This window comes from Rhineura floridana, chromosome 2 (assembly GCF_030035675.1).
Source record: "Rhineura floridana isolate rRhiFlo1 chromosome 2, rRhiFlo1.hap2, whole genome shotgun sequence".
Lineage (NCBI taxonomy): Eukaryota > Metazoa > Chordata > Lepidosauria > Squamata > Rhineuridae > Rhineura > Rhineura floridana.
In genome coordinates this window covers 101,470,944-101,483,143 of record NC_084481.1, presented here as the reverse complement: position 1 = coordinate 101,483,143, position 12,200 = coordinate 101,470,944, and the positions used below count along the sequence as shown (strand labels likewise).

The 12,200-nt window shown below is 41.6% G+C and overlaps 1 protein-coding gene across 5 annotated transcripts in view; it reads right to left on the bottom strand.

Annotated features, from left to right (window-relative positions):
• Positions 1 to 12,200, bottom strand: part of MYRF (myelin regulatory factor) — a 144,581-nt gene that overhangs the window by 74,109 nt on the left and 58,272 nt on the right. For 2 of the 5 annotated variants that reach the window (XM_061609820.1, XM_061609821.1), the window contains exons 4-5: positions 466 to 527; positions 25 to 114 (exon numbers count right to left, since the gene is read on the bottom strand). The exons of 1 other annotated variant lie outside the window; for it this stretch is intronic. In XM_061609820.1, coding sequence (XP_061465804.1) covers positions 25 to 114; positions 466 to 527 — 152 coding nt within the window. The remainder of the gene's footprint in view (positions 1 to 24; positions 115 to 465; positions 528 to 12,200) is intronic. 2 more of the 5 variants (XM_061609822.1, XM_061609823.1) reach the window with 1 other exon arrangement.

Below are 12,200 nucleotides of genomic sequence, written 5' to 3'. Positions count from 1 at the left end.
GCAGGAGACTCAGAGTTTACTTACCGCCTAATAGCAAGCTCATGACAACATCCTTGCTTTGGTCTTCATTACTGGAATAGACTTGATTTTGCACAATTCTCCAGAAGTCTAAATCTGACAACACAGTCATCCACAAAACGAGGCTCAAATGAGGTTCCGTTTCACTTCCTTACTAGGCAGAAGTCACCCTTTCCCATTTTCCTTTTTCAGAAGGTAGCTTTACACCTCTCTCTCTCCCTCCCCACACACCTCTTTGTGTTCCTGTTCCTACCCTCCCCCCCTCTTTTCAAAGGGTAACAGGAAAACAATAGGCGAAAGTCTAGGAATATTTACTAACTGATAATCTCTTCACGTATTGCTGCAGTCTGTTTTTCCCCTGTCCGATAAAGATTTCGGAGCCAACCACTTTTGCCAACCAAAGGGGGGGGGAGGCTGTTGTGTTTGGGCTTGAATCTTAGCACTTACCATTCACCTGCTGGGGGGAGTATGCCTCTGATCCAGAGTCCGGGGGAGAGTCCGGTAAAGTGCTAAAGAGCAATTGAGAAAAAGAATGGTAAAGGTTAAAGAAGCGTCTTGAAAAATTGATAAGGTGAAAGAATGTAAAATATCCTTCAAACCTGGGGGAGAAGTAACAACACTATGGATAACCCCACTGCCTGCAGCACCCCCAGCTGGTAAAGATTAACAATGGATTTGACATGCATTTTTCTTGAATCGTTCTCCAGTATAAATCCTTCCAAGACTGAAGTCAGTGCAGTGTCCCTCCAGACAGGTCTTCCAGCACAAATTCTCCCTCCAGCCAAAGCCCCAACCACTGGCCACTCCCAAAAGTACCAGGAATCTTTCCACACTTAATGCCCTTAACTACTCACTGCAGCACCTCCTGATGTCTAGGGCTATTTGAGCTGGTATTCTTTCACACCCAGAGTCTGGCCTATGGTATTCTTACAGTGAGCCCTTTCATTTTATTCACAGGCATCTCATTTCATAGCCATTTTGTTTATCTCCTACTAAGACTCCTCTCTTTGCCCAGCAGCTCTTGCTCAGCTAAAAGAAGTCAAGACAGAAATGTATCTGTTCCCCTAGAAAAAGATCATTAACATCATCACAAATACAGAGGAGGCTTTTGGGGAGCCTGGCTCTGTTCTGAAAACTGACCCGCCAGAAGCAAAAACCATGAGCCCAAGGGCCAATTATACAATCATCATATAGGCCTGAGGCTATGTATGAAACAACTCCACTGAAATTGATAAAGTTAGCCCACATGTAACCAAGAGTTTTGGTTTTGTCTGCCACAACCGCTGAAGAGTAAACCTAACATAGAGAATTCTACTAGGCCTCAAAAAAGGATTCTGAGTTGGTTTTGTTGCTGATTAACTTTCTGTTGGAGAGCATAGCACTTTTTATTCATGCCCAATGTGTTTCAGCCAGAACAGGCTTTCCTCAGGGACTTTTCTAAAGAAATGGGACAATAAACTACAGTTAATGCATTGGGCACTGATAAAAAGTGCAATATTTCTCCTCAAGATGCTGAAATCAGTTCTCCTTTTTTGTCATTCCATTGAATGTTTCCCATTTTGTGTGCGTGATTAACTTTCTGTATAGCATTATTTATTTATATAGCACCATCAATGTACATAGTGCTTTACAGAGTAACAAACAGGCAGTGGAGTGATCTTTATGGTTTTTTATGTACTTAGCTTTCCTGAGTTATGTTTCCAATAGATGTTTCCTCTTTCAACAAGCCTTTTAAGTTGAGACCTATCCCAGTCTGCATCTGTGTCAGAATTGTTTAATATGTTTTTAATAATGTTTTTAACCCCTTTTTAAGGTTGTTTTTGAAAAATGTTTTTAATGCTGTTTTGTTTTAATGTATTTTAGGACCTGTTTTTATGATGTTTTAAAGTGTTTTAGCGCTTTGTTTGCCGCCCTGGGCTCCTTCTGGGAGGAAGGGCAGGATACAAATTAAATAAATAAATGTTTACAGAGAGCTTCAGCTATGGGGCAGTATACAAATTCAATAAATAAATAAATAAATAAATGATTCAGAACTAAGATGAGTCTACATTAGGACAACTAACACCCACTCCTCAGCCCCCAACTCCAAGCCCATCAAAATTAAGAGCTACATGTCTACTCTTTTCAAATCAAATTAATTCCTAGCACCACCAGCACCACCACAAGGAGGGACCCTTGCAAAGCTGCTCTACAGGTTAATAAATTCAGCCCCAGTTTAAAAGTCTGCCTCTAAACACACCTACCAGTAGCTGATTGCAACTGCTATCATGCTGAATGGCAAGGTCAAGCAAACAGAAGCAAGCAAGATGAGACTGCAGTGGCATAGAGAGGAAATGGATGCTGAAGTCTCATGAAATCAAGTGAGCCAATGCAAAGTCACTTCAGGACAACACTAAAATCCCCACTTGTGCTATTAATCAGGGTAATTCTCTGAAGCCCAAGCTCACTACAGACCTCTCCAATGCTACTCAAATTATTAGGCTCAAAAAAGGAGGGACAACTGAATTGCCAGTTGGTAGTCTCAGATATTAAGCTACTGTTTTGCTGTGAAACAAGTGTTAGCATCACTACAGTTCACATAAGGTGCATGCTTTGTTGGCAGAATGAGCAAAGAGGGCAAGGGATAAATAGACTGCGGAGAATGCATTACCCTATTAGCCAAGAGCCATTTTTAATGATACATTCCCCTGCTTATTGTTTGAAAATGTGTAAGAAAGCAGCCAGAAAGTGGCTGCAGGCCTCAGGTGACCTATTGTGGGAAAGGTTTGACACAAAGCTTAGAGATGTATACTCTTTCAAGCCCCTTGTGCATCTCCACAGCCATCCACTCAGTGCTCCCATAGAGTGCCCAGCACTGTGTCATTAACAGCATTGGCTCACCTTGATCTATTCCAGCAGTAGGGTCAGAATCTGGAATTAAGGATGTGCTATAATCCTGCCCAATTCAGATTTGGTACCGAATTTTCCATTAACTCGCTTATTGGCTATAATTGCAGAGCAGCAGCAAAGATGTGTTTTCTTTCCATGCCAAAGCTGATCCATCTGTGAACTGTTTCATTGCCTCTGCTGAGCGACTAGCTGCCCTTGCTCTCTCCAGTAGCCACCATGCTACCAGCTTCCAGCTGGTCATGATAAGAACTGTAATTTAAGAACTGGTGCACAAGCGTGCTTTTTTCCTTGTTCTTCCCTGTCCCTTTTCCCTCATGTGTTGTGCATTTTACATTGTTAGCCTAAGAGCAGTTATTTAACTTTTTAAAATTGTATTTTGTAAATTCTATTGTTTTACTGATGTATTTTATATTGTATTTTTATATTTGTGGGTTTTTTTATAAGTTGCCTTGAGTGCCTTTGGCCGAAAGGCAGGATATATATATCTATATATAAGACAGTTTTGAAAGCAACAAACAGAACTTCACTCAAGCTTGCTCTGGATCCCTAGAAGGATTCCGTTAATCACCTAAAATATATATATAAACGTAATTGTGATTAACCAAACAGAGGTTTTTATTATATGAACAAAACGTTTCAGCTTCCGCCTTCATCAGCTGCTAACATACAAATGCTGTTACCAAGGTGGCAGTTATAGAGCTTTGAGGATGGAATGCTCAGAGGAGCTTCATTTGCAGAAGCTAAGTAGTGGTGGTACTGTCCTCCAGGTTCAGGCCATGTGGTGCCAATGTGTCCAGAGAGTAAATCCAAAAGTTCTCCCTTTTGGTCAATGCTGCTGGATCTGCTGGCATCTCTATCGCTGTAATGGAAAAGTCCAACAGGCTGTGACCCTCGATGTTAAAATGCTTTGCAACTGGTTGCTCCACTTTTTTTGTCAGAATTGCTGACTTGTGGTTCCTGAAGCGCGTGCATAGGTCAGTTGTGGTCTTTCCTACATATTGGATATGATATCCTGGTCTTTTGCACTCGATGATGTAAACTATATTGCAGGACCTGCAGATGATGTTCTGTTTGATGTAATATATCTTGCCTGTCCTAGTGCTTGTAAAAGTGGCTGTCTCCCTGAGGTACACACAGGTGATACAGCGTTTGGAGTGACAAGGATGAGACCCTGGATTGGTGATAGGTGGCTTAAGCACAGCTCTCACCAACAGTCTGCACAAATTAGGTTGGCGAAATGCTATAACAGGAGGCCTGCTGATGGCTCTGGTAAGATGTTCAGAGGTTGCCAGCGATGAGTAGCTCTCCTTGATTGCTCGGTGATAGTTAGGAGATGCTGGATGGAAATCTACCACAAATAGAATCCGTTGCTCTCTGCTCTTGGACACTTCAGTATGATGGAGGAGGTTTTCTCTGGGCAGAATGGAGGCTCGGTGGATGTTGCAATTCATAATATGTGGAGAATATCCTCTTCGAAGAAGGTGTTCTTTAAGTTCACTGATCCTTCTCTGGTATTTATCTTCAGTGTTGCAAATAAGTTTGATTCTCAGAGCTAAGCTATACACAATGTTCTTCTTTATATGCCTAGGATGGCAGGATTTCCAGTTTAGATAGGTGTGGGCATCAGTGGGTTTGCTGTAGAGATCAGTGGCTATTTTGTTGTTTTCAATGGTAAGAAGGACATCCAGAAAAGGGATGTGCGGATTGTCATTTGTACTATTAAATGTAAGCTTCTGCAAATGAAGCCCCTCTGAGCATTCCATCCTCAAAGCTCTATAACTGCCACCTTGGTAACAGCATTTGTATGTTGGCAGCTGATGAAGGCGGAAGCTGAAACATTTTGTTAATATAATAAAAACCTCTGTTTGGTTAATCACAATTACATTTATCTATCTATATCTATATAAAATAATAATAATAATAATAATAATAATAATAATAATAATAATAATAATAATAATAATAATTAGAGGTTTGTATAATTGTAGAGGTTTTCTGCAGCTATCCTCAGAAATGGATTTAAAAACGAAAAGAAAATCCACATCTAAAATATTGATATAGATATCAATATTTCCTTTAATGGAAATATCAATAAATTAACTTTCTTTTTAAAATATTGATATTTCCTTTAAAAATATCTACAGTTCCTTGCAAAAGTAATCAGACCTGACCAATGCTCTCATATTACTGGATTACAAATAGTACATTGCAATTTTGTTCTGTATGATATTTTATTTTGAAACATTGAAACTCAAAATCAATTATTGTAAAGTGACACCAGTTTTATGTTGGGAAATGTAAGAAACAAACTGAAATACGTTGCTTGCATAAGCTTGGTAGAGCCACCTTTCGTTGAAATAACAGCTTTAAGTCTTTTGGGGTAGGTATGTACCAGCTTTGCACACAGTGCTGGAGGGATTTTGGCCCATTCTTTGGCAGATCCAGGTCGCTCAGGTTGGTTGGAAGCTGCTTATGGACCACAGTTTTCAAAGAGCGCCACAGATCCTCAATGGGATTGAGATCAGGACTTTGACTGAGGTAGGACATTCACCTTTTTGTTTTTGAGCCACTCCAATGCTCCTTTGGCCTTGTGCTTGGGATCATTGTCCTGCTGAAAAATGAATTTCCTCCCAAGCTTCAGTTTTTTAGTTGAATGAAGCAGGTTCTCTTGCAGTATTTCCCTTTATTCTTCCTTCAATCTTAACAAGATGCCCAGTCCCTGCTGATGAGAACCATGGGATATCCAAACACTTGGATATTATTTTGTACCCTTTTCCTAATCTATCCATTTATATTACATTATCTCTCACTTCTGCAGAATGCTCTTTGGTCATCATTTTCCTTCTGATCAATGATCCTTCCACAGTGGGGTTTTTATCCTGACAATGTGACAGCAACTTTAATGGTTCACAAGTGAAGGCCAATGGTAATTGTGTCCTTGACAGGACAATTTCTTTCATCTGTGTAAACTGGGAGCTTCTATAGCACAGGGGTTGAATGCTTATGCAAGCAACATGTTTCAGTTTTTTATATTTCTTACAAACATTTCCCAACATAAAACCAATGTCACCTTACAATATTTGATTTTGAGTTTCGTTGTTTCAAAATAAAATATCATATGGAACAAAATTAGAATGTACCATTTGTAATTCAGTAATATGAGAGCTTTGGTCAGGGGTCTGATTACTTTTGCAAGGCACTGTATATTAATATCAATGTCTTTTCAAGGGAGAAAACAATTGATTGGTAAAAGCAGCGACTTGCAGACAAATAACAAACTCAAACTGATACCAGCTTGTTAGGTCAACAGAATACTTTCTAACTGGCACTGGCCAACCGATCCCATCCCTATCTGAAATATCTCTGAGTCAACCAATGCTATTGAGAGCCACATACTGGCACCCTGAAGTAGCACTTTGCAAATAACTCCCAAGTATTTAGAAAATGTATCACCAATGCTGAGCAGAGCATCCTCTGTCTAAAGTATATCCACATTAAAAGATATATACCTGTGGCTATTTTGGGATTACTTCCTTAAGTAATGACAACATCAGCCCTGAGATAGGTATAGAGAGAAGCATATCAGAAGGTTTGCAACTGGGAGTGGAAATAGGGAGCAATGTGTGACAGCAGATGAGTTGGCATGATACAGCAAGAGTGTCATAAAAAAGTAAAGGAAGATGAGATGGGAAATCTAGTTCTGAGCTCTATAGTATTAGGTACAAGATGGTAGACTTTTATAGAAGGGGTAATGTGATGATCAAGTTGAGACAGAGAGATCATTCCAACAGAGATATTCTGAGTTGACTAAAAAGGAACAAAATCTCAACATTGAGAAGCTTTCACCTATCAAGAGAACCAGGACATGGATAAGCATTTTCAAAGCAAAAGGGGCAGAAAGGGAATAATCATTCTTGGAGTTTCAGAAAAAGAAATGCAACAGGTTGGATGTAGACAGAAAGGAAATGGAGGGAAATGAGCCCAGGTTTTCCAAACCTAAAAGAAGAGGGAAACAGGAATAAGAAGAAAAAGAAGAAGCAGCAGCTCGATGGAAGGAGTTTGAACTGCCTCCAGAATAACCCTGCAGAACCTACACTAGTAATGAATTGGTAGTCAGCCAGCAATCAATGAGAATAAATGAAAACTAATGTGGTGCAAACATAGTTTAAAAAAATATGTATTGCAAAAAAAAGTCACCCACAGAACATCTTCAGTGGCATAATAAAACCCATTCAAATTGCTGTTGTGGGCTCAACAAAAGAATTCAGGCTTACAGCAATGCTGGTAAAAAAAATGAGGGGGGAAGGGTAATATTCAGACAGGTCAAACCTCAATGTTTGAGCTAAAAATTATAGTAATTAACTTTTACATTAGTCCTAGAAAAAAAGGGACTGCAGGATGAGAGAAGAGCCTAGTGCCTGCCTGTCAGATGTTGGTGGGCTCCCAAGCCAGCATGACCAATGGACAAGGATGACAGGTGTGGTAGCCCAGCAACATCTGGAGGGCCACAATTTCCGTACCCCTGTTGTAAAGGAAATTGGGAGGGGGGAAAGAGGGAGAAGTAGGAGAAGCATCAGCAAAGGGGGACATGAGTTGCTGAAGAAATGGGGAGAGCTAGAAGACAATAAAGAAACTGGATTCAAAAGGAGAAGAGAGTATCAAGGAGGACCAAATGATCAAAGGTAGAAAAATAATTGGAAAGCTTGGTAAAAAGGATTTCAGTAGAGTGAAATTCTTGGCAGCCAAAATGAAGTACATCTAAAGGAGACATGGAAGATAAGAAATCGAGGCCTCGGCACAAGCTATTCAACCAGGAGTGTGAAATGAAGAGAAAGAGATGGCAGAGAGGTAATGCATTCCACCACAAGAACACCTAGCAAAGGCTACCATCCTCATGACTGACTTGTCCTATTTCTGATGAAAATTCCAACAGCTACAGGCAGAAACTGGAGATGCAAGTTGTCTTTTGAAAAAAAATATGGGCAGAAATATCTGCACCACACTGGTAACTTTCCCAAGGTCCCATCCAGGTTCCTCCAAGCATCAAGTTTAACTTTTAGAGCACTAAAAAAAGCTCCAGCTTAGCTCAACTGCACATAGCAGGGTGGTTACTTCTCCTTACAAATCAGTCACCATGTTAAGCATGGTTTTGGAAACAAGAGAAAGTAGACAGCACACCCTTTCTCTGGCTCTCAAAATAGCCCATGTGCTACAAAAGCTTCTGCCTCTGTTCCTCAGCCCTTAGACCAGAGATGGGGAAGCTCAGGCCTTTGCACCTGGCCCTTGGAACTCTCCCCAGGTCACATATCCCTCCCACAGGCCACATTCTCCTTGACAGCTTCTGCCAGGCTGGAATGTGCCCTTGAACTGTGATAACACCCCTTGTTTGCCCGGACAGAGGATGGATGGGGGGGGGGAGAAAGAGGGGGGGAGAAAGAGGGGGGGGGAGGGAGTCTGTGTGCGCGTGTAGAAACCCCTGACTTTGCATGGCTGGAATGTAATACACTAAACAAAGGTCAGAGTCACATCCACCACTGGTACGAGGTCTTGGAAGGTTGTTCATGTGGAAATGTGGCCCTCAGGCTAAAAAAAGATTCACCATCCTTGCCTTATACACAGACATTTTCTGTGAGTCTAACCTGGCCTGTCAGTCTAACCTGGCCTGCATCTGTTGTGTTCTGATCTGATGCCAGATACCACAGAGAAAGAGGCAAGACATGTCAAAGGTTGCTAGACCACAGATAGCTCCATGTGAGCAACTTTATCTGATAAAGGTTGGGAGCAGACAGAGGCCTTTAAAGTCTCTGTCTCCATACCACCTCCTCCAGGCTCCACCCCCTTGTAGAGAAATGTAAAGCCTTAAAAGGCCAAACCTCTGGCTTGAAGATGGGCACTGTTCTGTTCCACAGCCTCCCTCCTGGTGCACCCCCTATGCTGCCAAACTGGTGATGTGAAGTGGGAGGCATCTGACCCTTCAGGCTCAGGGGAAGGTGCCCATGAGGGCCCTGGCCCTATAGGTCTTGGTGGTTTGGGAGGTTCCTGTCCAACAGCCTTGGGTGCACAGGTCTCCCTATGTTCAACAGTCAGCTCTGAGCCCTGAATCTGACCCAGCTTCCCATCTGGTGCCCCTGCAGCCTCCAACTCCATGTCCACATCACTGCTACATTCAGGGCTTTTGGCAGCATACATGTTCTCACTTGGCTTCAGTAAGCTCTCTTTGGACTTATTTTAGGCTGGTCGATGATCTATGGCACAGCCTCATTTGAAAAGCTTCTTGTGGTAGCCCAGCTCTTAGTTGGACTTGTGCCTTCTGGAGGACCAAATCTGGCAAATTTCTCTGCTTTTTTGAATATGTTTCCCATCTTGTCTGTCTGTCAGCTTTTCCTGCACTTTATCTTTTCAGTTTCCTAAGCAAATATTTACAGATGTGTTTGTGAATGTCCCTCACAACACAGTCATGCTGGGCCAATCCATTAAGTGAGCACACCTGGCAGGGTGCATAACACAGAACACTGCTTGTTTTGCAAACTTTGATCCAGAGGATTGACCAGAAAGTTTGGCAGTAGAAGCAGGATCTTGCAGGGAAAAAAGCAAACTTCTTTCAAGAAACACTCAGAATAAAAAGACTTCAATTACTCTGCGAAAAGGAGGAAGATCAATCAAGGAGTACTATTTTTGGACTGGATTATATTGTAGACTGGCAGTGCTAGATAGTATTTGTGAGGGAAGGGTGGCTTTTTTAAATGAAGGAAAGACATATAAACATAAATGTGCATATTTATATATTCATCTTTCACTTTGTTAAAAACAAATCTCCCTACCCTCACAAGTATTTTTTAATTGAAAAACTGCTCTGAGGATGGGGAGGTGCACTATCCAATAAAAAAATGACACCACTCCAAAATTCCTTGGGTGAACCGTGGTGTATGTTTGGATGGAATGCTATGAGGGTACTTGTAAACCACCCACACCACCGTACAGTTGTTACATCCGTCTTCATGAATTCTTACAGGAAGAATCTTTTAGGGGAAAGCATTTCTACATAAGTGTGCTTAAAGAATTCAAGAGAAGGGTAGTTAAAGGTGCCACTCCTAAAAAGTTGTGAAGATACATTTCCGACTATAAGACTGAAAAACAAAGCACTACAATATTGTTTGGTCCTGTCAGTCTAAGGATTTGAAAAATCCTAGATGCTTCCCAATATTCCCATCATATAATCCATTTCTCTAATGTTCCAAAAACCTTTAGGGAACTTAACAGAGATTCACCAATAAAGACATAATTCTACATTAGTCTTTTCATCTAGTGCAGTGGCTCCCAAACTTTCTTTCCCATGAACCACATGAAGACTGATGAAGGTCTTGGCAGACTACTTAATGATTTTTATGTCTGTTGTAGCAATTGTAATGCACTGTGCTAGATGCTTTATGATTTTTAATTCTATTTTATTGCTTCTTTTATTTCTTATATTTTTGTATTACAACTTCAATTTTATAGAATTAAAATTGTAATACAACAAAATAAAATATAAGAAATAAAAAGCAACAAAATACAGCTAAATGTATTTGAATATTTAATTCAGACATGCCACAGACCACCTGGATGAAGCTCACAGACCACTGTTTGGGAACCCATGATCTAAAAACTTTGATTTCATTTCTGAGTCTCCCAACAGGCAGCATAAAGCAAAACATAACTTCTTGGAATGACAGTTGCTGCAAGGGTATTGGAACCATTCAAAATAGAGAAGTGGAAGGCAGAATACAGACCAATAATTTAATTATTTGGTGGCATCACAGCATCAGAATATCCTGTGATACTCCAAATTCTGCTAAGTTTTGGAGGACACAATATTTGGGCTCGCAGCTAAAGGAACAGACCATTAGTTATTCAGACACATCCTAATATTAGACAGACAATGCACCCAGCACGTTCTTTGCCTCCAATGCAGCAGCAAATATATCTACAATTAATCAGTAAACAAGACCTGCTTGTGAAAGAAGAGCCCCTAAATGGGCTTTTCATTCGGCTCAAAAGTGTTGCAGAAGAGAAATATCAAATCTGTGGAACTCTTTCTCCCAACTGTGGGACTGGTCAGATTGGCATTCGTCTTTTACTAGATTGGTGTTCTCAGATAGGATCCTTCATACCTAGCACCCATAATTATATATTAGCTTTCATAATTCAGCTTCTAGACTGTTGGTTCTGGGGGATGTCAACAGCCATGCTGAGGCCACCTTATTCGAGGCGGCTCAGGATTTCATGGTCTCCATGACAACCATGGGACTGTCCCAATATGCCATTGGCCCAACATATGTAGCAGGGCTTACTCTAGACTTGGTTTTTGCAACTGGACATTGAGATAGTGATCTGAATGTGGGGGGCCTTACATCAGTCCTTCTGTCAGGGACAGATCACTGCTTGCTGAAGTTTAGACTTACAGCAGCTTTTGCCCTCTGCAAGGGTGGGGGACCTGTTAAGCTGGTCCGCCCCAGAAACTAATGGATCCGGATGGTTTCCAAAGGGCTCTGGGGAGTTTTACCTGCTGACAGGGCTGGCGCTCCTGTTGAAACCCTGGTTGAACTGTAGAATACAGAAATGACCTGGGCGGTTGACATGATTGCTCCTCAGCGCCCTCTCTTGTGTAGAGCTCATATGGCTCCATGGTATACCCCAGAGCTGAGAGCGATGAAACAATATAGGAGATGGCTTGAGTGCAGATGGAGACGAACTCCTGGTGGATGCAATTGCACATTGGTAAGTGCCTATGATAAGCTATATTTAGGGGCAGTGAGGGCAGCAAAAAAACAGTACTTTGCTGCCGCTATCAAATCATCAATCTGCTGCCCAGCAGAGCTCTTCAGAATTGTCCGGGGTTTTTAACACGCTGGCCCCAAGGAAATGGTAGAACCATCTGAGGCCTGTTGTAATGAATTTGCTAGGCACTTCCAGGATAAAATCTTTAGCATCCACCAGGACTTAGACTCCAGTGTTATAGTAGGTGAATCAAGCAGGGTATCCAGAGCACAGCCTTGTCCCAATTTCTTGGATGAGTTTCAGTTGGTGCAGCTTGAGGATGTTGACAAGGTGCTTGGACCACTTCTGTGCTGGATCCTTGCCCTTCTTGGCTAATAAAAGCTAGCAGGGATGAAACTGTCAGCTGGGCCAGGGAAGTGATTAATGCCTCTCTGCAAGAGGAGGTGGTCCCTGGCTGCCTGAAAGAGGGGGTAGCAAGACCACTCCTGAAGAGATCCTCCCTGGACCCAGAAAATCTTAATAACTATAGGCTGGTA